At 46.1% G+C, this 24,726-nt stretch overlaps 2 protein-coding genes across 2 annotated transcripts; one reads left to right on the top strand and one right to left on the bottom strand.

Annotated features, from left to right (window-relative positions):
• The first annotated feature begins 1,271 nt into the window (after window positions 1-1,271).
• LOC124651346 (protein unc-13 homolog) lies at window positions 1,272-6,984 on the top strand. The gene is made up of 5 exons (XM_047190438.1): window positions 1,272-1,781; window positions 3,068-3,931; window positions 4,346-4,789; window positions 5,452-5,641; window positions 5,730-6,984. The coding sequence occupies exons 1-5, from the start codon at window positions 1,272-1,274 to the stop codon at window positions 6,644-6,646; spliced, it is 2,925 nt and encodes a 974-aa protein (XP_047046394.1). The 3' UTR covers window positions 6,647-6,984.
• A 2,843-nt stretch (window positions 6,985-9,827) lies between these two features.
• Window positions 9,828-11,192, bottom strand: LOC124656703 (peroxidase 40-like). The gene is made up of 4 exons (XM_047195404.1): window positions 10,896-11,192; window positions 10,608-10,799; window positions 10,331-10,496; window positions 9,828-10,240 (listed from the first exon to the last, which is right to left on the bottom strand). Exons 1-4 carry the CDS (start codon window positions 11,190-11,192, stop codon window positions 9,828-9,830), a joined length of 1,068 nt encoding a protein of 355 aa, XP_047051360.1.
• Window positions 11,193-24,726: the final 13,534 nt, after the last annotated feature.

Below are 24,726 nucleotides of genomic sequence, written 5' to 3'. Positions count from 1 at the left end.
ATTATCAATTCACATGTTTCTAAACCCAAAGATTAAAAAAGAATCAATAGAGTGCCATGTCATTCTAAAACCTTCATGATTAGGAAACTAGATGAATTTACATCAAGTGTGTTTGCATCACAAGAAAAACCAAAAGAACTACTCCCTTTGGCCCAAATTACTTATCAGCAGCCCATCATTGATTACAAACATGTGTGCCCAACGACCGCAACAACTAATTGAAGTTGGAGGGAGTATAAAGAGATGTTTGGGTGAATGGAGAATCTCAATTCTTGAAAAACAAATTCCCTATTTGTAAGAAAGTTATACAAACCGAAGACCATAGATGCATGATCACTAGGGTATCGCTGCTTAAACCAAGATGAATTCCTAGCCTTCCAAACCGCTAATGATCCTGACTCGCTAAGACAGATCGTGCATTTCTTGTTACACAGACTGATGATCACATAGCACAATATTTTTCGAAGATGGCGCTAATATAGCTCCCAGCCTTATGACGTGTCACGTATGTACAAGTGGCATGAGTAAGTGTTGCCATGTGAATTGATGCGAAGTGACTCTAGAGAAGTTTCACACTAATGTCCTCATAGAAATGAACATGTTAGGGTATGTACAATGGTAGGGAAGATATGTCTTCTCTTAGTAGTCCACTGTCATTTAGTGAAGATGATAAATATTTTAGGGGTATAATACATTATCTCTTATTGTCTCCCTTACAATAAATGAGAATTAATTAGTTGTAGTAGAAAAGTGTGTGGCTAGTGAAGACAAGTCATACAATGAGGAAAATAGTCTTCTCTTATTCATAATAAGAGATCATCCTTTCACTAAGGGAAGACAACATTCTCTTTCTCTTCTCTTTTCTCCAACTAAACAAAAAATCCTATGTGGCAAGTGTAAGAAAATGCTGATGTCATCTCGTTATACCTGCCCTTATGCCCATTTTCCTTTTAGAAACTGTTGAACCAAAAGTATATTCTATGCTAGGAATTGATTCAGCTATTAAGACAGAAAAAAGGAGACATATGGTTAGTTATGAAAATATCAGTGGTAAAAACCTAATTCCATCTCCCTGCCTACTTGGCACAGGCTGGGTACCTCTTGCAGTTCACCATGCGTCTCTCTCTCCTCATCATCCCTCGAGAGAAAAAGCGGCACGCGCACACTCATCCACCTTCCTCCTCCCTTTCTCTCTCCCCCACCACCGAGAGAGAGAGCGAGAGCGGCAAGCTGCCCACACCCACCGCCGCCGCCCCGCCGTCGCCGACGCGATGTCCCGCCTCTTCCGCGACTCCCGCCGCGACTCCGCCACATCCTCCTCCTCCAATGGCTTCGCACCCGCGGCCGCAGTCTCCCCCGCCCCGTCCGCGCTCCCGTCGCCGTTCCCGGACCTCGGCGTGCCGCTCTCCGCGGCCGAGCTCCGCGAGGCCGCCTACGAGGTCCTCGTCGCCGCGTCCCGCACCACCGGCGGCAGGCCCCTCACCTACATCCCCCAGGCGGCGCCCGCGTCCCCCGCCTCCTCCGCGTCCTCCGCCACCAGCTCCTCCCCGTCGCTCCAGCGCTCCCTCACCTCCGCCGCCGCCAGCAAGATGAAGAAGGCGCTCGGGCTCAAGTCCTCCGCCTCCTCCAAGGGCGGCAGCCCCGGGAGCGGCGGCGGCGGGGCCAAGGCGGCCCCGCGCCGGCCGGCCACCGTCGGGGAGCTCATGCGGGTGCAGATGCGCGTGTCCGAGCCCGCCGACGCCAGGATCCGCAGGGGCCTCCTCCGCATCGCCGCCGGCCAGGTAGGATCTCGACTTGGTTCTGGTTGTTACCGCGTTTCTCTCTGGGATTTCAGTTGAAATGCAGCTTGAAGTCTGGTCATTGGATCGCCATTTTTTTTTTTTTTGCTTCTGCAAATGTTGCCGTCGGCAGATCTGGGTGGGTAAAGCGTGTCGCTCGCGCCCAATGCATATATTACGTGCGATCTTCGTTTTGGTCTAGTTTGGCTATCGTTCTTCAGGGGAGAGTTGATTGGAGGACTAAAAATTTAATCTTTGCCAAAAAGACGCTCGTTTTCTCATTTTCTATTTTTGGTTTTCCGTGTTACCAGTTCTCCTGAGGGTGCGTGGAAGTAGTTTTCTTTCTTTTTTTATTAAGCTTGATGAATGGATCTCGTAACTGTCGGTGGTGTCGGCTGCAGTGAAACCATTCTCTGTCCCCAGAATAATTTGATCGTGCCATCAAATTTTAGTTGGCACTTCTGGTAGACATTGATATGTATTCTCAAAGTAATTTGATCCGGTAGGATATTTCAACTAAGTAATTCTTAGTAGGAACGGGGAACAATGTTAATGGCACGATTCCTACTTGTTACCTAGTTTGCTTAAGCGATGAAGTACACTTGAAGGAAGGGGAATGTGAAATATAAGTACAAAAGTGGAGAAATCGGTGAGATGGATACTAATTCGGTCCACCATCCAAAGAACGACATGTATTGAAAGCATTGGCGAGGATAAGAAGTTGATGATATCGAGTATAACTTTTAACAAGTTAGTGAAATGTTATTTGCATGATTGAAAACACTGAGTAAAAAACATTTTCTTATTACTGGGATTACTGATACAAGCCACACCCTAACCTTACCCTTGACATCTTGAATTGTATTTTATTACACTTGATGCTTTAGCTGCACAACTCTGGTTTAAGGAATGATTTGTACTAACTCACGTGACATTGTTTGCTTGTTTCATTTGTGAACATGCCAGTGATGGACTAGATACACACTATCTGCTTTGGTGTTAGCATCCATCTCGCTGAACTTTTTTGTAAAGATTGGTTTGAACTTCAGTTTGATGTCAACATGCCAAACGTTGAATTTTATGCATACAACCTGATACTATGTCATCTGTCACTTACTTTCTTTGCATATTTCCCATGGAACTTGTAAATTCAGAGAAGAATTTTGAGTTAAGGTAGTGGGTCATTATCAGTTTAGTTTGACAGTCCTAATTAATCCATATGCACATTGATGAAATTAATGTTCAAACTCCAATTTTCTTTAATGCTAAAAATGAACATCTTGTAACAGCTTGGCAGGCGTGCGGAAGCTATGGTTTTACCATTGGAATTCCTGCAGCAGTTCAAGTCATCAGATTTCCCTGATCCTCAAGAACATGAGGCATGGCAGGCTAGGAACTTGAAGCTTATTGAGGCTGGTTTGCTGGTTCACCCTTTTGTTCCATTGAACAAATCAGACAGTTCTGCACAGCGGCTGAGGCAAATCATACGTGGAGCTTATGATAGGCCACTTGAAACTGGGAAGAACTCCGAATCAATGCAGGTCTTACGCACTGCTGTCATGTCCCTTGCTGGAAGATCACATGACGGAACTTCTGATGGGTGCCACTGGGCAGATGGATTTCCCTTGAATCTCCATCTATACCAAATGTTGTTAGAAGCTTGCTTTGATAGTGACGATAGCACTGTGGTTGATGAGATTGATGAGGTGCTAGAGCTCTTGAAGAAGACCTGGGGCATTCTTGGAATTAGCCAAATGCTTCACAATCTTTGCTTTGCTTGGGCATTGTTCAATCATTTTGTTATGTCAGGACAAGTAGATATTGAACTGCTTTCTGCTGCAGAGAATCAGTTGGTTGAAGTTGCAAAGGATGCCAAAACCACTAAGGATCCTAATTACTGTAAAGTATTGAGTTCGACATTAAGCTCTATAATGGGTTGGACAGAAAAAAGACTTCTGGCTTACCATGAAACATTTGGTGCAAGTAACATTGAGTCCATGCAAGGTATTGTCTCAATCGGAGTGTCAGCTGCAAAGGTGCTTGTTGAAGATATATCCCATGAATACCGCCGTAGGAGGAAAGAAGTGACCGATGTAGCTCGCAGTAGGATAGAAACATACATAAGGTCTTCACTTCGTACAGCTTTTGCTCAAGTAAGTCCCTGTTAGCTAAAAATACATTACTGCATTTACCTTGGTCAGTATATGGATGAACAGTGCTATGTTGTAAAAATTACCCAAATGCTACATTTGCTTTTGATCATTACAACCTCGTTAGGGCTATTTTGCTAATGAAACAGTTACAAAGTACACTCCTGGTAACTAATCTCACTAACCTCCAAGAAACCATTTTTCTGAAGCTCAAGCAGTACATTTAATAATCTGTCTCTTACTAAATATTTATAGCTGTAAATTGTAGAAAAAACAGTTAGAAAGTACGCTTCTGATAACTAATCCCCAAGAAACTATTCTTCTGAAGCTCAAGCAGTACCATGAATAATCTGTCTCTTATTAGATATTTATAGCCGTATATCTTATAAAAACATGTGTGACACATCGCCTGTACAGAGAATGGAAGAAGCAGATTCAAAGCGATCATCAAGGAACCCTACCCCAGTGATGTCTATCCTTGCAAAGGACATCGGTGACCTAGCAATTAAGGAGAAAAATATGTACAGTCCAATATTGAAAACATGGCATCCCCTTGCTTCAGGAGTTGCTGTTGCAACACTTCATTCATGTTTTGGTAATGAACTGAAGCAGTTCATAGCTGGGCTTACAGAGTTAACCCCAGACACAGTTCAAGTGCTCAAGTCTGCAGACAAATTAGAGAAGGATCTTGTTAATATTGCTGTTGAAGATTCTGTGGATAGTGATGATGGAGGCAAGTCATTAATCAGAGAGATGCCACCATATGAAGCTGAAAATGCAATTGCTAATCTGGCGAAAGTGTGGATAAAAGAAAGGGTGGATAGACTCAAGGGATGGGTTGACCGGAATCTGAAGCAAGAGGTGCGGTTATTTTACATCTGTTGGATCTTATTTTGTCAATATAAATTGAAACCTTCATAATATAGTGACTGATGTTGCATGATGTTATTGCTACTACTCTTACAAGATTAAGTTACTCTATTTCTGCATATGGCTAATGCATTCAAACAAGATGTATGTCTGGATACAACTGCAAAATTTGCCTTGGTTAATAATGATCATGCACACCAGTTGCCAATTATGTCAATATCCTTCGCACCTTTCTAATGCATAATGTAAAGTAAACTGCATTCTATTTTCTTCAACATCTCCCTGCACCATTCATCGTTGACGCAAAGCTATTCATATTATTAGTGTTCAGTTCACAGTTTAAAAAATGTATCATATTAGTTTTGTACAGGCTAGAAGTCACCATAAGACCAAACACACTCTGTGTGTGCAGGCAAAACAATAGATTGACTCATGCATCTTGAGTCTGAAGTCTGAATGATCCTGTGTGAAGATGATATCAACAAAACTTGTTGGTATATAGAAATTAATACTCCCTCCGATCTATAACTTGTTGTTAATTTAGTACAAAGTTGTACTAAATCATATGCCGTTCTGTTAGCTTTAGCTTCAAAAGTTGTGGCTTGTTTGTGTAAGATTTTCTTTCACTAAACTTGGCAATATCTTCTGAGCAGACATGGAACCCAGGTGCCAACAGAGATAATTTTGCTCCCTCGTCTGTGGAGATGCTTCGGATTATTGGTGAAACACTAGATGCATTTTTCCAATTGCCCATACCAATGCATCCAGCTCTTCTTCCTGATCTGACAGCTGGTCTGGATAGAAGCCTACAACTTTATGTTTCCAAAGCAAAATCTGGCTGCGGTAAGTACTAGGTAGATAAAAGATGGAATCGTTTTCTGTAACATGGTGTTCTGGTGCTGAATAAAATTTTCATTTGTATTAATTACAGGATCACGGAATACTTTTTTGCCTGAACTACCTCCATTAACGCGGTGCGAGGTTGGCTCAAAATTGTTATTCAAGAAAAAGGAAAAGCCACAGAATCCGCAGCATCGAGTATCACAAAATGGATCAACCAATGGAACTGATGGATTGGGCCTTCCTCAACTCTGTGTACGCTTGAATACACTCCAGTACATCCGAAGCGAGCTGGAGAACCTAGAGAAGAAGATTAAAACATGCTTGCGAAATGTTGAGTCAGCTCAGGCAGATATTACTGATGGACTGGATGTTAAGTTTGAACTCTGTCAGGCAGCCTGTCAAGAAGGTATACAACACTTATGTGAGACGACTGCTTACAAGGTCACCTTCTATGACTTGGGCCATATTTTGTGGGACATCCTTTATGTTGGTGATACTGCATCAAGCAGGGTAGAGTTATTGTTGAGAGAGCTTGATCCTATCCTCGAGACAATTTCTAGTACGGTGCACATCAAAGTGCGAAATCGTGCCATAACAGCGTTGATGAAAGCCACCTTTGATGGTTTCTTGCTGGTTCTTCTTGCTGGTGGGCCTTTGCGTGCTTTTACCAGCGAGGACTCTAAGATAATAGAGGATGACTATAGGTCCCTCAGAGATCTGTTTTTAGCTGATGGAGATGGTCTGCCAGAGGAATTGGTCGATAAGGCGTCCTCCCAGGTCAAGAATGTCCTGCCCCTCCTACAAGCAGACTCAGAAAGCCTTATTGGGCGATTTAAGCGCATGATGGCCGCGTCTGCCTCCAAGGGTAAATTGCCGTTGCCACCTACTACGATGCAATGGAGTCCAAATGAACCGAACACAGTCTTGCGAGTTCTGTGTTACCGACATGATGAGGCAGCTACAAGGTTCCTCAAGAAAACCTATAACCTTCCCAAGAAGCTTTGAAACATGGGATTGCTCACAAACTGTACATTTTCAGCCACTGCTGTCATGAGACTTGTTAAGGATTCTGTACGGCGTGACCTGTGAGAAACACCATTGTAAAGGTACCACAACGGAGAGAAGGTGTTACTTGTGTTTTATTTTCTTTCTTTCCTTTTTTTGGGGTGGGGTACGGGGGTACTTACAGCTCTATTTTGTTGATTACTATTTTACATGTGTCTCTGATCCAGTTCTTTTGCTGACCTTCGCCATTGTGCTACCGAGTGTGTAACTTATATATCTTCATTCATTCTAGTTTGCAACAGGTATATGCATCTTGTGAATAAGTTCTGTATTTTGTATTGGTATGGCGTCGTTTGGGGCCTGCTGACTTTAACTATATTGCACCTTTTAGTATTCCATTGGTCGTTGGCTCCGGGCACTCCTGTTTGCAGTAGTTCTTGCAACTTTGTCTCAGGCATGTTTATAGCTGTTCTCCCTTCATTCTGTTTCTACAATTTTGATGGGTCCTGTCAAGTGTCTTTTGATCATTGGTTTCTAGTCCACCTGGTCATGCAAATTCATCATGACTGCATCTCCAATGCATCAAAGCTTTGCTATTTTGCTCAGCAATTCCTGAATCTATATTTTGTGTTATGATGAATTTCAGAATCATTCGTTTAGCTATTAAAAGATATTATGTCTTATGTAGTGTGCAGCTGAACTTGAAATCGTATATTGTGAAACTATTGTACCTGTGGGGCCTGTTTTATTCCTATTTCTCGACGCTTGTCCCCTGCATTCCTAGCAAAGGCGAAAAAACGCAAATCAAAGATATACACTCTGCCATCTGCTGGCATCCGTGTCCCTCTTGACTATGCCTGATCAACTTCTCGTGCAGCAGGTCTCCTCAGCTTGCCTAGCAATGTCACCGATGACTCTTTTGCCTCTCTGTTTTTTTGGAGCTGAAGTTGAACTTGGGATCTCGCGGGTAGGACAGGTATATCAGTACCAGCCAACCATCCGGGCTATGTGTTCACCGGCGAGCTAACTATGATTATCATGTAAATTTATGTTGAATCAATGTGTTCTAAGTTTAACCCCCCCCCCCCCCGCGTGAATGTTTAAAAAAACCAATAAACCTGTGCAGTATTTGTTCTGTCACGAGATTCTATAAATCGGAAAACTGGTATCTGGTGTACGAGATCCAAGTTTTTCGATCTCAGTTTATCTGGGATCTGCTAGAGTTGCTTTGAACAGAAAATCCAGTTAACCGATAAACAGCAGAAGATTGCAACACCTACATTATATATCGCTTCACATCACGGTACACGATCATGGTCACAGTTCTGTAATGGTGCCACAGTTCTGTAACGTATATCCAGAATATGAGATAGAAATGTTACAAATTTTCGATGAATATTCTTGCTTTGGAATCCCATGAGTTAAGCGTCCGCCGATGGTGGAGCGGAGTAACCATCTGACCTACGACTACGCCGAAATGAAAAGGCTACGCTATCGATCGTGAGCTAGGCTAAGCTCTGCCAGGCATGCGTAGCCGTTGGACGGTTTCAACCGACTATTGATCTACATATTGATGTGGATACCACATACAAGGTGCAAGAATTACATGATTTTGATAGACCACATGCCGGTGGTCATTGCCTCATTGGTGTACTGCCATGTACCCTTGCAGTTGCAGCAAAGCGCTCATTCTCGATTTTGTGCTTTCCTAATTCATGTCCAAGACAACGCTAAGTTCAGAAGTCGTCTTTGGTAATGGAACCAAATGCATTCTTCGGTTTAATGTTTCTTGATAGCAGTAGGATTACAACTTCTTTGCTCATTATGCCTTCTTAATAATACTCAAGCTGGGCTGCGCCTCAATCACAGTGAAACAGAGTGCATAGTAGCCAGTGTGAGCAGGTGCCTCAAATGTAAATATCTGTTGCAAATTATCGGACAGCAGTGCAACTTTCACGTTCAAGAAACAATGATACTAAAAAGATCAATAGATCTAGAAGAAAAACTCCGATGTTGCTCCTTGCTTTTGGGGTTTAATACTCTCCACCTCTGCAATGCAGCAAAACACATGCCAGATTCACTCTTGGTGTCCATAATTCATGGGTAAGAAGAATGAGGAAGCTTACATGTTGCTCTAAGAGAACCCGGGTATGAAATTTCTTACATGTTGCCCAGAAATATTTACATTTTTTGCCTAGAGAAAAAATATACTTACTGTTCCAGCTCAAACACCCTTATTTAAAAAAATCCAAATAAATAAATTTAGCCCTTAATTCACTGAAAACCTACAGTTTTGTGTCCATGTACATCTTTAGGTGCATAATAATAAATACAAAGTGAAATAACCATGATGCTACAGTTGTCCACATGGTGCTGATTCCCGTTTCAATGCCCTTTTAACATTCCTACTTGTGTCATGTATAGTGCAAAGTATCTCCCTCTTTATTATTATTATTATTATTTAATTTCGTGAGTTGTTACTTCGGGTCAAAGATAGTGCAAAGGTCATCAGTGTTCGGTGGATATTAAAACAACTCGAGATTGGGCTGAAATTTATCCATCTATATTTCGCCAACATGGCAAATTATAATCCAAGGATAGCAATAAAAATGTAGAGCCAACATCAGAAATTATGTAGTATTTCTTTGTCTCCCACTATGTTTTGCAGACTATCGAAGACTATAATGAATAGTTGGTACTAGTCAGTTATATCTTATACTCACTCCCATCCTGAACAAGGATGCCGCACATTGTCTAAATTCGGATGTATGAGTTTTAGACACTAGCATGTGTAGATATATATTTACATTTAGATAAATCTGAGATATCATTCTCGAGACGGAGGGACTATTACAAGTTAACTTACTAGCCGCAAAGCAAAATTTACTGATGCCATGCTAAAACCTTCACTTCAAAGATATCCAATAGCAGTTTGTTCTTTAAAGATCTATGGATTTCGAGTAACATTTTGTCCTTGGGCAAATGGTAAAACAAGACATAAAACTTGCCACATACATGGATCATACATCTAGTTAGAATCCACCAGCTTAAATCAGGACACGATCGAAAACACCAAATTAACTAACTGAAAGGTAGCCAATACGGAGAGAACCAACAGAGACCCAAATCAAACATGTTGTCTGCTTAATTATTACTAGTTGACCCTAAGCTAGCTAGCAACCTAGTTGACGACACGGCAGTTGCGGCGGACCTCCGTGGCGGCGCGGCCTCCACCCGGCGCCAGCCTCCCCATCCTCAGCATGGAGGCCGCGAAGTCGTCGAAGAAGAGCGACGCGTCGAAGGCGTATTCGGCAACGAGTGCCGCGACGTCCTCCGCGCCAGCGGGCGAGGCGAGCGCCTGGTCGGACGGCAGCAGGCCGTCGCCGGAGAGCAGGTTGATGTAGTACTGGTTGTCGAAGGTGGCTGGCGTGGACAGGTCCAAGTGCGCGAGCGCCGACGACCCCGCCGACCCCGCGCAGAGCTGCTGCAGCGACTGCAGGAACCCCATGTCCTTGGCGGACCCGGCCGAGACGCCGACCCCGGCGATGCGCGCGCTGAACGTCGTGCACCGAGCTTTCCCGATGGTGTGCGCGCCTATGTTTGCGTCATGCATGCATGCGTGAGTACAATTCATCCTGCGTTCTTATAGAGGAGGGAGAGTGGAGGTGTCAGTTGATCGATTACCGGAGAGCGCGACCATGTCCTTGGCGGAGAGGCCGACGTTGGTGAACTTCTGCACGAGAGTGGCGACGCCGGAAGTCGGTGCGGGGAGGTTGCTGTTAGCGGCCTGGAGGCTCGCCGTCCGGCTGTCCTTCCGGCCGACCTCCACCTGCCAGCTCGGCCCACCAGACTGCATCGGCGCACGGCGATCGATTAGTGTTAAGCATTTACACACCTGAACCTTGTTTGCACGAAATGTGGTATGCGATGATCAATGTCAGTGCATGATGAGCAGACTCACGGCTACGACGGAGTCGCGCGCGGCGATGGCGAGGACGTCGGCGCAGGAGACGGTCTCCGGGCACGCCTGCTCGAGCTGGGCCTTGATGGCGTCGACCACCTCGAACCCCCTCAGCGAGTTGGCGTTCGGCACCGCCGTCTTTTCTCCGACGAAGATGGGCGTGTCGTCCAGGAGCACGGAGCCGTCGCAACCCTGGCAGGAAGAAAACAAGATCACTCACAGTTAATGGCGCGCGGCCAGCTGCGTCATTAGAGTATTAGACTAGACTAGAGACGATCTTCCACTTACATTGACGAAGCAGTCGTGGAAGTGGAGGCGGAGGAGGGACGCGGCCATGCGCGGGTCGGCGGCGATGGCCTCGTCGACGGCCGCGCGGACGATCTCCTCGGCGAGGGGGCAGGCCGACCGGTACGCGTCGGCGCCGAGGGACACGCCGACGCCCGCGCTGGCGCTGGCCCCGACGTACCCGATGCTCACGGAGGCGCCGGCGCTGCCGGTGACGCAGGACTTGTTGACAGGCGTGGTGTCAGCGGCGGCGGCAAGTGCTGCAAGCAGGAATGCCAGGGCCACGGTAGCGAGCTCCATGGCAGGGCAGCAAGCAGGAAGTGCAGAAGAGTGTCTCAGTGGATCGCACAGTGTGTGCGCGAGTCGTTGTAGTGTACTATGTGGTGATGAGGATCGAGATACTATGTGGTCGGTCACCTTTATATAGACCGAGGAAGATCGGACAGGAGGTAGATGGCAGGCCTTTTGCGTGAACGCCAGTCGAATCATTGGTCCTATGTCCGCCCTTGTGTGTTGTCCCAGACTGTTTTCTTTTCTGCAATCGCGTTGATTCAACAATTGAGTTAACAAGGGTGCGTTTAGTGGGTCTTATGCTCTTTAGCTAGGTTCTGGAAAGATGAAAATAGTACTGTACCATTGGTTGGCTGAGCTTTTTCTACATTGTGTCCAAGCATCTTTGGGATAGACCCTAGATGAACGTTTGAATTGGGAGTTTCTGTGGAGCATACACCGTTGTCACCTAGATATGCAACTTTTGCGCTTGGGTACCTAAGTTGTTTTCGCTCATTCTCCCTTAGCTTCACCTACTCACTCCTAAAGTCCTAATCAACACAACCATATGTTTCAATTCAACATAAACTTCTACATGAAAAAGATGCATGTCGATGATATGATTTCATTCCAATAATCAGTTTCGAGTTTCGTTAGTTATAAATCGTAAATTTTTTGTGCATGCTCCTAGTTTTTTCTAGCGAGTTTTGTCAAACTGTAAGCACACTGTCAACTTTTAAAATTTCCTTTGATGAGTAGCTTCACCTCACCATTCCGCAAAACTCTAATAGTGTTGCAAGTTTTTTCGTTTCGATGGACCTAGACGGATATATATGTAACTCACTAACATGTTGCTCAACCTCTCACTTGCCCTCTTGATGAGCTAGTATGCTTGCTCATCAATCCATCATTGCATCATCGTGTTGGTCGTTTTAATGGTGCTAATCCATGGTGGTAACCGCCGTGGCCACCGTCATATGTGGCGGGATGGTGGTATTTCTATGTGCCTTCATGATAGGCCTTGTGCCCAACTTCGTGGACAAAGGCATGGTGATGGTATGTGGGAGGTGGTAATCCACGATGGTAACCGTTGTGGTCACCATTGATGTCAGTGACATTGTAGTATTTTCTGCGAGCCATCGTGGTAGGCCTTGTGCTCGGCTTCGTGGACAACGGCGTGTTGATGGTAGTGGCAAGGTGATAGGCAAGGTCACCATGTGAATCAAAGGTGAGGCTAAAACTGGGTTATTAGCAACCAAATAACGTGGCACCTGGATACCTAGTGATGCAACCTAGGCCACTAAACGAAGTGAAGAATATGACCCGTACTTCATTTTAGACGGGCTATGCCTCCCAGGATCTGCCTCTGGGAGTGCAAAAATCAGCCCATGCTACCAAACACACCCAAAAATATTCTCTTTCAAAAAACTGCAATAGTGGTAGCGAGATGCTACAAGCATCTCCATCAAAAGGAGAAAAGTGATTCTCAATCCCTAAAAACTACCACTGCTGCCAAAAAAAAGGTTCAATAAACGTGCTCGAGCGGAGTCGCAAAATGGCTCCTAGTCCCTTTATTTTTGTGGGAGGGAGAAAAAATACCCATTGCCTCCCTAGACAATGTCCTCCATTTAGTCACTCCCAAAAGCCAAAAATGCAACGCGAGAATGCCAACTGCCGCACGCCGAAGTTTTCCGCCTCCCCTCTCGACCTAGCCGCCGAGGGTCAGCGCCGCCACGGCGGCCATGGACTCCTTCCCCGGTGACTCTCGTGTCGTGGATTTAAGCAAACACATGAAATGTTTTGAAACCAAATCCACGAAAGTTTTAACAACTCTGACAAATACACGGGTAATTAGTACTCGCTCCGATCCCTTTAATTGATTCGGATTTGGTATAATTTTATACTAAATCTTAGGAGGGAGTAGCAAATTTGTAGTGGCAGCTAATCGCCCAGGACCTGGTCCGGTCACGCGGAATTCGCCCATGTGATGGAAGCTGTGCAATTGTGCATGCGTACGACGACGACGACGATGGATATGTACTACATGGTGCTGGTACTATGGCAGCACATCATGATCGAAGAGCTCGATCAGCTGGAGTTGGCAGAGCTTGCAGGGAGTGTATATGAAGCGGTCAAATGGCAGAGGATCAGCGACGCACACCATCGCCGACCTCACGAGAGAATCTCATGATGGTTGCAGCTGCAGGGTGACCGATCGACCGGGTCTTGCCCTTGCCGTTCGGCTTCCGCATGCATGCCATGCACTAGTGTGCTGTGCTGCCTGAGAGACGATTGTTGGGAGCGAGTACGACCGGGTAGTCGGTGAAACCGTACGTTCAACGGCCACGTATGCCTGGCAGAGCTTAGCCTAGCTCACCATCGATCGATATATAGTGTAGCCTTTTCATTTCGGGGTACGTAGTTTCCTTAATTTGTCACTAGTAGTAGGTCAGATGGTCACTCTGCTCCACCATCGGCGGACGTTCGTTTCACTCACGGGTTTAGCGCCCGGCAGTTGTTATAGCATCTCCAACAGCCGCGGCAAAACGCGCGAGCGGCAAAAAAATCGCTAGTTTGGCGCGCGCAGGCGCCCGCGCGAGCTCCCAGCCAACGCGGGAAAAAAACGCGCGCGGTAAAATATTTGCCGCGTCCGCACTTTCACGCTATCCCGCGCGGGAGAATTGGCGCGTCGGCTGCCGCGCGCGCTATAAAGACGAAGCGACGCGCGGACGCCAACCGCTGAACTTTCCGCGTGTCTCCGCCTCCGCCTCTCTCTCTCTCCCTCTGTCCACCGCTCAACCTCCCGCGCCGCCGCTCCGCCTCCGCGCAAGATGCCTCCGCGCCGCCGCTCCGCCTCCGGCTACCGCGGCGTCCGCGAGCGGCCGAGCGGCCGCTTCGACGCGGAGATCCGCTCCGGCGAGGAGCGTATCCGGCTCTGAACGTTTGACACCGCGCACGAGGCGGCGCGGGCTAACGACGCCGTCGCCTGGCGCCTCGGCCGCCCCCGCCGGCAAATGAACTTCGACGACGTTTGGACGCGCGAGCAGGCGGAGATGCTAGCGCCGCCATCGCCGGCCGTCACGATCGAGCAGCGACGGCGCGCCCACGAGCTCGAGCAGCGCCTGCACGTGGCGGAGCAGGACGAGCGCCTCCGCCTGGAGTGGGCGCGCGCGTTCCCGGAGGACGTCGCCACCATGGAAGGTTTCTACGCTCAGAAAAAGGAGCAGAAGGCCGACCGCGACAGGCGCCGGCGCTGAGTCGGCGGCGAGGAAGGCGGAGAGGGCGGAGAAGGCGGCGCGGAGGGCGAAGAGGGCGGAGGAGAAGAAGAGAGGCGCCGGACCGTCGACTCTCATGCCCACCTCCTCCTCCTCGTTCGAGTGGACGAGCACTCCGGTCTCCAACACGACTCCGACTAGCGGATCGTCGGACTACGACTGGAAGGACTCCGAGTAGATTAGTTTAGTTTAAATAAAATGCCGGTGTTTGTCGAACTTTTAATATATTTCGTAATTTTCAGTTAAATTTTCGTAATTTATTTGATTTGTTTGATCCGTTTTTGAAACGATATACAATTAAACTAGACGTTCGCGTGGCCGCGCGCGCTGTATTTTGCATCCGACGGAGGTCCAATTTTACCGCCCGCGCACGCGCTGCAGTTTGGCGCGTCCGGCGGGGCAAACTTCAGCCGCGCGCGCGGCAACTGTTTACAGCGCGTCGGAAGGGAGGTATAGCGTGCCGAATTTTTGCGCGCCTGTTGGAGATGCTCTTACTGGTCGATCAGGGATGTCGAAGAGCATGTACAATAGTGATATCTTAGCAGTACCACGTAGGATAAATACTGAGGTGGATGAAAGAGAAAGATAAAAAAAAGACTTTGCCTTCTCTTGAGAAAGATAAAAAAAGACTTTGCCTTCTCTTAGCTAAAATATCACCTCTTAGCTCAATATCTCTGTAAGGGTACATTGCCCATATGTGTGTTTTTGGTAATTAATGACAACCCCTATGGACTAATGTTTTCATTGAGTTTATATGAAGGAATATTCCATAGGTACTACTTGCTCTCCATGTGTTGGATTCAAGTATGGATGCCATGAAGATAAAGGTATATCTTGTGTATTGGCATCAAGATCATCAGTATGAAGATATATATATGTGATATGATCAATAAGAAGAAATGAAGATGGAGTTCTTATGTGAAACTCAATATTAGCCATGCTCTATCTTATGTGAGTATGTGAAGATACAAGGTTGAGTTGGGCAAGTTCAAGATGAGCATCTCAAGTGAATCACATGCTTGAAGCTTGCCATCCATTTGGTGATAATGGACTAGTGAAGATGTGTATCAATGGAGCTTTCCCATCATAGTGTATGGGGGAGCATTTGTGAGTCTTCACGAAGCAACATTGGTCAAGTGAGGCATTCCGGCTTGAGTGAAGCTTGAAGAGTTATCATCAAGATCAAGCGGGATGCGCAAGGCAAAGGTATGGCCTTGCTAGGTTTTCCTTTTACCGGTCTCAAGGTGGATGTTGGGAGACCGGATTATAGGATAGATAGCCGCACTATTAAGAGGGGCTTTCGGTTGAGTAACTTGATCACATCGTCCTAGGGAGCTCAATCCTTTGCATACTTTGCATATCCTTATTGCTTCTTGGTGTTTCTCTATGTGAGGTTCTTGAGCTTGTTGCTAGATTTACAACAAGCCCAAGTTCATCGAAAACGGTGTTCGCATGCATCTTCTATTGCGTTTTCGAGGTTGGGTGATTTTACCGGTTATTCATGATATAAGGTTCTACCCTTTTATATTCATGATAAAATCCCCTCCTACAGTTTCATGAGTTTGCACTTTCTATTGGATATCATTTGTTGTTATCTTTCCAACGAAATTAGTTTCATGTCAATCGGAGTTCGGGAGCAATAGTTATTAAAGAAAAGGTAAAAGAAGAAAAAGAAAAAGAAAAAGAAAAAGAAAAAAGGGGACGGCTGCCCGGTTGCCGCTCGGCCTGCCGGACCGCACGCCGGCCCACTCGGTCGACCGGGCGGCCACCGGCCCACGCGCCGGCCAGCCCAGTTGTCCCTCCGGTCCGACCGGATCCGGACTGGGCCGCCTGATGGCGTGTATTTCACACGTTCGTTGGGCAACCCCAAGAGGAAGGTATGATGCGCACAGCAGCAAGTTTTCCCTCAGAAGGAAACAAGGTTTATCGAACCAGGAGGAGCCAAGAAGCACGTTGAAGGTTGATGGCGGCGGGATGTAGTGCGGCGCAACACCAGAGATTCCGGCGCCAACGTGGAACCTTCACAACACAACCAAAGTACTTTGCCCCAACGAAACAGATGGAGGTTGTCAATCTCACCGGCTTGCTGTAACAAAGGATTAACCGTATTGTGTGGAAGATGATTGTTTGCAGAGAAAACAAGTAAAACAAGTATTGCAAGCAGATTTGTATTTCAAGATTAAAGAATGGACCGGGGTCCACAGCTCACTAGAGGTGTCTCTCCCATAAGATAAAAGCATGTTGGGTGAACAAATTACAGTCGGGCAATTGACAAATAGAGAGGGCATAACAATGCACATACATGTCATGATAAGTACAGTGAGATTTAATTGGGCATTACGACAAAGTACATAGACCGCCATCCAACTGCATCTATGCCTAAAAAGTCCACCTTCAGGTTATCATACGAACCCCTTCCAGTATTAAGTTGCAAAGCAACAGACAATTGCATTAAGTATGGTGCGTAATGTAATCAACAACTACATCCTCGGACATAGCGCCAATGTTTTATCCCTAGTGGCAACAACACAACACAACCTTAGAACTTTCTCATCACCGTCCCGTGTGTCAATGCAGTGCATGAACCCACTATCGAGCATAAATACTCCCTCTTGGAGTTAAAAGCAAAAACTTGGCCAGAGCCTCTACTAGTAACGAAGAGCATGCAAGATCATAAACAACACATATGTAATAACTTGATAATTAACATAACATGGTATTCTCTATCCATCGGATCCCGACAAACACAACATAGAGTATTACAGATAGATGATCTTGATCATGTTAGGCAGCTCACAAGATCCAACAATGAAGCACAATGAGGAGAAGACAACCATCTAGCTACTGCTATGGACCCATAGTCCAGGGGTGAACTACTCACTCATCACTCCGGGAGGCGACCATGGCGGTGTAGAGTCCTCCGGGAGATGAATCCCCTCTCCGGCAGGGTGCCGGAGGAGATCTCCGGAATCCCCCGAGATGGGATCGGCGGCGGCGACGTCTCTGGAAGGTTTTCCGTATCGTGGTTTTTTCGCATCGTGGGTTTCGCGACGAAGGCTTTAAGTAGGCGGAAGGGCGACGTGGGGGCCACACGGGGGCCCCACACCACAGGTCGGCGCGGCCAAGGGCCGGGCCGCGCCGCCCTATGGTGGCAGCCCCTCGTGGCCCCACTTCGTATCCTTTTCGGTCTTCTGGAAGGTTCGTGGCAAAATAGGACCCTGGGACTTGATTTCGTCCAATTCCGAGAATATTTCGTTACTAGGATTTCTGAAACCAAAAACAACAGAAAACAGCAACTGGCACTTCGGCATCTTGTTAATAGGTTAGTTCCAGAAAATGCACGAATATGACATAAAGTGTGCATAAAACATGTAGGTATCATCAATAATATGGCATAGAACATAAGAAATTATCGATACGTCGGAGACGTATCACCACCTCTCAGCCCCAAGGCCCACGCGGCCTGAAGCCTCTGCGCCGCCCGTGCGCGACTGGGCCGCCGGCTCCCCTGCGCAGCCCGCGCGCCCTCGCCTGTCTGGCCTCCTGGCCGGTGCTGGGCCTCACCGCCCCGCCGGCCCAGCCACAGCCAGCCTCTCCCCCGCGCGGCCGCAGCCTATCCGCCGCCTGTGAGCGCAGTTTGGCCCGCCCGGTTGCTGGGCCGGTCGGACCGGGCCACCGACCGGGCTCCTCAGTGCCCCGGCCGGTCGGCCTGGCAACCGGCTGGGCTCTTTTTCAGGGCGTTTTTTTATGCATTTTTCACTTGTCTTTTCCCCCAACGGTTTTATTTGCTCCCATGCTATAAATAACCCTTCTTCCACCTTGAGCAACAACTTCTTCCCCTTTCTCTCACCTCCATTGTTGCATTTGAAGAAGTTGCTCTCTCCCTTGATTCCTCCAACCATTCTTGCTCATATTTGAGGATTTGAGAGAGGAGATCTAGATCTACACTTCCACCAAACCATTTCTTCTCTAAGTGAGGGAATCTCTTGGGATCTAGATCTTGGAGTCTTTAGTTGACTTTCCCCTTGTTCTTCCTCTCCAATCTCATCCTAGCATTCGTTGCTTTGGTGAGATTTGAGTGTGAAGGACTTGAACACCTCCGGTGTTCTTGCTTTGCATCATTGCATAGTGTTGAGCTCTCCACCACGATTTGTTCGAGTGAGAGACCGTGAGCTTGTTACTCTTGGAGGGTGACCTCCTAGTTGGCTTGGTTGGTGTCCCGGTGATCTCTTCGTGGAAGATTGTGAAGGGGCCCGGGCTTCTCCTTCGTGGAGCTTGTGAAGTGGTTGTGGAGCTTGCCATCTCCGGAGCGGAGGAAAAGCTAACCATAAGGAAAGGGCCATTATCCTTCGTGGGTGTGGTTCGGAGAATAGGGTGAGCCTTCGTGGCGCGGGGAATCCTTCGTGGGACCTCCACTCCTCCAAACGTGACGTACCTTGTTGCAAAGCAAGGGAACACGGGAATACATCCTCGTCTCCGCGTGCCTCGGTTATTTCTATACCCGAGCTCTCTTTCCTTGTGATAGCCATCGTGCTTGAAGTACATATATCTTGCTATCACTTGTGCTACATATATCTTGTGCCTATCTTGCTTAGCTCCAGTTGCTATTGTTACACTTAGTTGAGCTTAGCATATTTAGGGTTTGTGCTTGTAAACTAAACGATAGTTTAATTCCGCATTCTTACAAGACAAATCCGCAAGAGTTTGTAATTGCCTATTCACCCCCCTCTAGGCGACATCTCGATCTTTCAATTGGTATCGAGCAAGGTCTCTCCTTGTTTTAGGCTTCACCGCCTTGAGAGTAAAGATGTCGGCTAGTATAGTGCACAATGACACAATTATCTTTGTTGGCACAAATTATCTTTTGTGGCGAAATTGCTTGCTTTGCAATCTTCGAACCTTGTGTCCAAACATTGAGCAATTTCTAGATGTAGGTTTTTCTCCTCCGATGGATCCTCAAAATCTATCTTTAGAGGATGAGAAAAACTTACATCTTGAATCTCTAGTATCTAATGAGCTTTTATTCTCCTTGAGACCCGATTTTCGTAGGTTCTTGATATATATAAAGCGAAAGTCGTCTCATGAGATGTGGATCAAGCTTAAGGAAATGTTTGGTGGATCCATTTCTCACTTGGCTCGGTGGTGTCTCCGAGGAGCTCTCTTCCCCTTCACATCATGAAGAGCTCCAAGTTGCTTCCACCTCCGGCCGTGATGAGTTCTCATCTTCTTCCACTTCACCAACGTGTAGCAAGACACGAGGTAATGATATGGTGAGTGGTGAGGAAAATTGCAATGTTGATATTGTGCTCAATAGTGATGATTCTTCATCTCTATCCCATTGCAATGCTTCCTCTTTGGACTTAAACACATCTAGCATTGAAAATAATCTACATGCTTGTGTTGATAGTCCTTGCATATCATGTGTAAATTGCTTACATAAATCCCATGATGATATGCTTGCCTTGTCTTGCTCCCATAATCAAAATGCTTCTATTTCCTCTAGTTGTTTGTTGACTAACAATGTAGAGGAAACCGAACACTCTATGGATCAAGACATGTTTTCAAATGAGGATTCAAGAATTTCTTCATCTTCATCCTCCGTATGCACATGTGCCTTATGGCAAATGGTTCAAAGGTATCTCCTACTTTGACTCCTAACACTTCCTCTAATGATGAGAGTGATGATGATGATAATGATGAAGAATATAATATCTTGGTGCATAATATGGCAATGGTATATGCTTCTCTTCATGATAATAAAGAAGCTCGTGCTAATCTCGAACACTCTATGGATACCTTGAGTAAATATAGGGAAACCATAGTGGATTTGGAGTCCCCTGTTGAAAATGGGGAAATGAGATTCACTCTCCTCAAGCATGAGCTAAAAGATGAGAAGCATACTAATTTTATGCTTACACAAAAATTTGAATCCTATATGCATGAAAATGAAAAAACTATTGTTGATGCTTGTGCTACTAACTCTAATTCTTGTGAAGCATCTACCTTAGAGGAGAATGTTGAGCTAAGGGCTCAACTTGAGTTGCTAACTAGCAATTATAGGGAATTGGAAGAAAGTCATAAAAAGCTCTCAATCTCTCATGATGATCTTCTAATTTCCTATGATGGGCTAAAGTTAGCTCATGAGGCTAGTATCACTAAGGTAACATCTTGTGAGCCTCATGTGGACATTAGCACAATCTCTACTACAAGTGCTATATTGGCATGTGCTAGTTCTTGTAATCCATCTAGTCAAACTAGTGATACACCTTGTGTTGGATTACTCACTTTGCCTTGTTGCTCTAACAATGAAGCTTCTACTTCCTCTAGTACTTGTATTTCTACTAACCATGTAGAGGAAATCAAAGAGCTCGAGGCCCAAGTCCTTTCTTTGAAGAAAGACTTGGAAAAGCGTCATGAAGGGAAATCCGCACTTGACAAGATGCTAAGTGTGCAACAATCCCCCAATGACAAGAGTGGACTTGGATTCAACTCCAATAACAAGAAAAAGTCCAAGAGCAAGAGCAACAAGAAGAAGGGCCAAGACAAGTCAATGATCCGGCCAAGTTGGTTTGCTTCAAGTGCAAGGTTGAAGGGCATCATGTTAGATCATGCCCATTGAAGAAGAAGAAGCACTTGAGTGAGAAACAACAAGGGAAACGGCCACAAGGTCACGGTCAAGCTCATGCTCGACCTCAAGTTGAAGATAGGCCACTTCCCAAGAAGAATCAAGATATTGTTCCCCAAGAGAAGAAATCAATAAAGAAGAGAAAGGGGAACACTTGCTACTTATGCCGTGAGAAGGGGCACTTTGCTTCTTCCTTCTTAGGTGGTACCTTATCTAACCCTATAATTGTTGATGATGATTATTCTCTAGGGAAGGATAAGGATGGCAATGTGTTTGCTAAGTTTGTTGGAACTTAAATTGGTTTCAAGAAAAGAACCATTTGGGTTGCCAAGCCTATTGTGACTAACCTCTTAGGACCCAACTTGGTTGGGGACCAACAAGCTCAAATTTGATCAATAGGTGTATGTGGAGGGCATTGGAGACTTGGCTACTTCATGAAGAATTAAGGGATCTTCATATATTATATTTTTACCAAGCCAAGTCGTATGGATTATCATCTATATCTTATATCCAATGTTTCTCTTTGCGGTAACTTATACTTCAACTCTTCATGTTTATTGTAAGTTACTTGCCCCTTTGCATGTTTGGTTTTGTACCAAATATGTGTATGTATGTGGTGTGTTTTACTTGCCTATCTTGTGTATTCAAGTATGTTTGTTTGACTCATCATATACTTGTGTATTGTTTTGAGCCTAATGCATCTTGATGATATCTTATTTGGCTCTCTTTGAAGTGATTAATGGAACATCCCATTTTGGGGGAGTGATATGCTTTGTGCATCTCTCTTCCTTTAAAATGTGTGTACATGGGTACCACCACTTAGTATTGATATTGCAAGATTATCTAGTCACTATGTGGTGTGCCATACTCATGAGAAATTCAAATTCTAAATATCCATTAATCATCTCTAGTTGAATTTTAGTTGCCTCTTATTTAGAAGAAATGTTTTATCACATTATGGGGGAGTAATATGTTTTGTACATATCACAAGCCTAGAAAATGTGAACATATGAGGTTATGCCACTGACATAGGTATCCCAAATGGGCCTGCCGAAGATAGTACCCGGGATTTACTGAAGGCCCATTATCCGAAGAATAAGAAGATTCGGGAGTCCAAGATATATTAAGGAAAGTTAGAATTGTAATAAGAAGTGTTGTTTGTAATCTGACGGGATGAGTTAGAAACCGTCCCGAATATGTAACTTGTACGAAACGAAACCCTCGGCTCCACCTCCTATATAAAGGGGGAGTCGAGGGGCGAAGAGATCATCGAATCATTGTTCACAAACCCTAGTTTTCATAATCGTCGAGTACTTTTCGACTGAAACCTTCGAGATCTACTTACCCTCTACTTCTAACTAAACCCTAGCCTATAACTCCGTAGGCATTGACAAGTTAATCCCTTGTCAATTGGCGCTGTCTCGTGGGAATTAGAGGCGTAAGGATCCGATCTCGATGGCACGTTCAAGATCTTCAACATCGTCAACCGGAAGCAACACAATGGATCAAGGTAAACGGATCGCCGCCGGTCTTGTCGATTTTGTTCCTCACCCACCCTCCCGTTTGGATGCATATGCGTATCTGGCGGAGCCCATGGAGATGACGTTCGGAAGGTTTCACTTCCGCGTCGAGAAGGAAGGATCGTATCGTGTCGAAATTCCGATTTCGTCGGGATCGTCGGCGGTCGATTCCGATTTTTCAAGCTATACATCATCAACTGAGTCAGAAGAGGAAGAAACTTCGGAAACACGCTACGTCAGCACTCGCAGCAAGAGAGAAACTCGCCAAGATCTTCGGCGACATATCATCCGTGTCATCTGCGGACTCATATATAAGCGATGACTCAAGCGATGTCGACAGTTACGACTTCATCGACAAATCTATCACGGTGGGCAAAGTCTTCATCAATCTCAACAATGATGTCACCAAACCCAACATAGATCTGAGTACAAAATATCATCGATTTATGCTATCGAAAACCAAGAGGAAACATCGGAGGCTTTCGACGATTTGGGTAATCCCTATGTCGATCCCTCGTATCTAAGGAGAGGTATGGGCACTAAATATGTCGGGCCCACACCACGTGTCGAGTTCAACTTCCACAGTGCAGCTTGGGATAGAGCCGCAAAAGCTTTAGATGGTTCGGAGCCAATGACGACAACGGCTACGGCTCAAGAACCGCAAGCTTATCAATACAGAGCTCGCACGAGCTGCCGCAGAAATAGAAAAACAGACAACTGAGTTGAACAGAGAAAGGAGGCAGCTTCTGCATCCAGCAGGAGAAGAGCAGATCTAAGTCGACAATCCAGAGTTTCGGGTGATAGCCACAGGGAGGCTCGGAACAGAGGAAGATCAAGGTTACAACACATACCCGAAGCAGAAAGAGAACACTTGGTTCAAAACCTCGACATGTCCTTTATGTCGATAGATACAAGAGGAAACATTATCCCTAAGACACCAGAAGCTGGGTATATGGCGACACAAGCTTATATCCTCGCATCTAGGCCACCCCCAGGTGATCCAAGGGAAACATTATACAATATGGCGTTAGCAGGGGTTGGAGCTATGGGGACAGCGTTTGTATCAACGCCTCCCGAAGGAGCGGCAAGGCAAAACAGTCCACGACCTGCAGTGGCAACGGCGGCAGTTCCTGAAGGTCCAAGTGGAGCAAGAGACACAGGAGCACAAGCAAGGGTTGATAGAGCGAGGCAAAGCAGAAGGGATCATCGGCAATCACCGGAGCTTGACGACGAGGATATGTGCGGCTTACCATGCTTCACGAGGAGAGTCCGAAAACTCGAGTCCCCTCGAGATTCAAGCTACCCGATCATTTCAAAAAATTCGACGGTCTGCAAGACCCAGAAGATTGGCTAGTTGATTACCCCGAGACGGTGAAGTTAACTGGAGGAACTAGGGCAACAACCATGCAAAGTATTCAGGTGCACCTAAGTGGAGCCGCAAGATCTTGGATCAAAAAGCTTCCGCCAGGATCTATCGACAGCTGGGAAAGTTTCGAGGATGTATTCGTCAAGAACTTCAGGTCCACATGCAAAAAACCTGCTTCGTTAGAAGAACTGAGAGCATGTCGACAAAAGCCAGATGAGTCAATGAGAAAATACATCCAAAGGTGGAACATCATAAAAAACTCGGCAGAAAATATATCTGACGAGAGAGCAATAGATGCGTTTGTCGCAGGAATCGAGCGTGGAGATTTTGTCGAGGACTTGGGAAGGACCAATCCAAAAACAGTATCCGCATTAATGGAGATAGCAAATAGATGGGCAGATGGAGAGGATGCTGTCCACAACAAACGGCACAGGTCACCAGAGGAGGATCGTGGTCTAAATTACCAAGCAAGGCGACGATTTCCCCGGCAGTACCCGAATTATGATGCCCCAGGGCAGATTTCGGCAGGCTTTCGGGCAAACACAGGGGGAAACAATAGAGATGATTATCAGAGAAGCAGCGAGCAGCGAGGCGAAAACAGGGATGACTCTCGCAACAGTAAAATAGCGGGCCTAGGTTCCCAAGGCCTTTCGTTTCACCCGAAGAAATGATGAACGGACCGTGCCGGATGCATTTTTTCATCGACAAGCAACGGAAAAAGACAAGTCGAGCACCTGCAGAAAGACTGTCGAAATTTTCAGGCAATGTTCAGATATGC

This window comes from Lolium rigidum, chromosome 5 (genome assembly GCF_022539505.1).
Source record: "Lolium rigidum isolate FL_2022 chromosome 5, APGP_CSIRO_Lrig_0.1, whole genome shotgun sequence".
Lineage (NCBI taxonomy): Eukaryota > Viridiplantae > Streptophyta > Magnoliopsida > Poales > Poaceae > Lolium > Lolium rigidum.
Note: the sequence above shows the minus strand (reverse complement) of the source record. Positions and strands in the feature narration are given on the sequence as shown.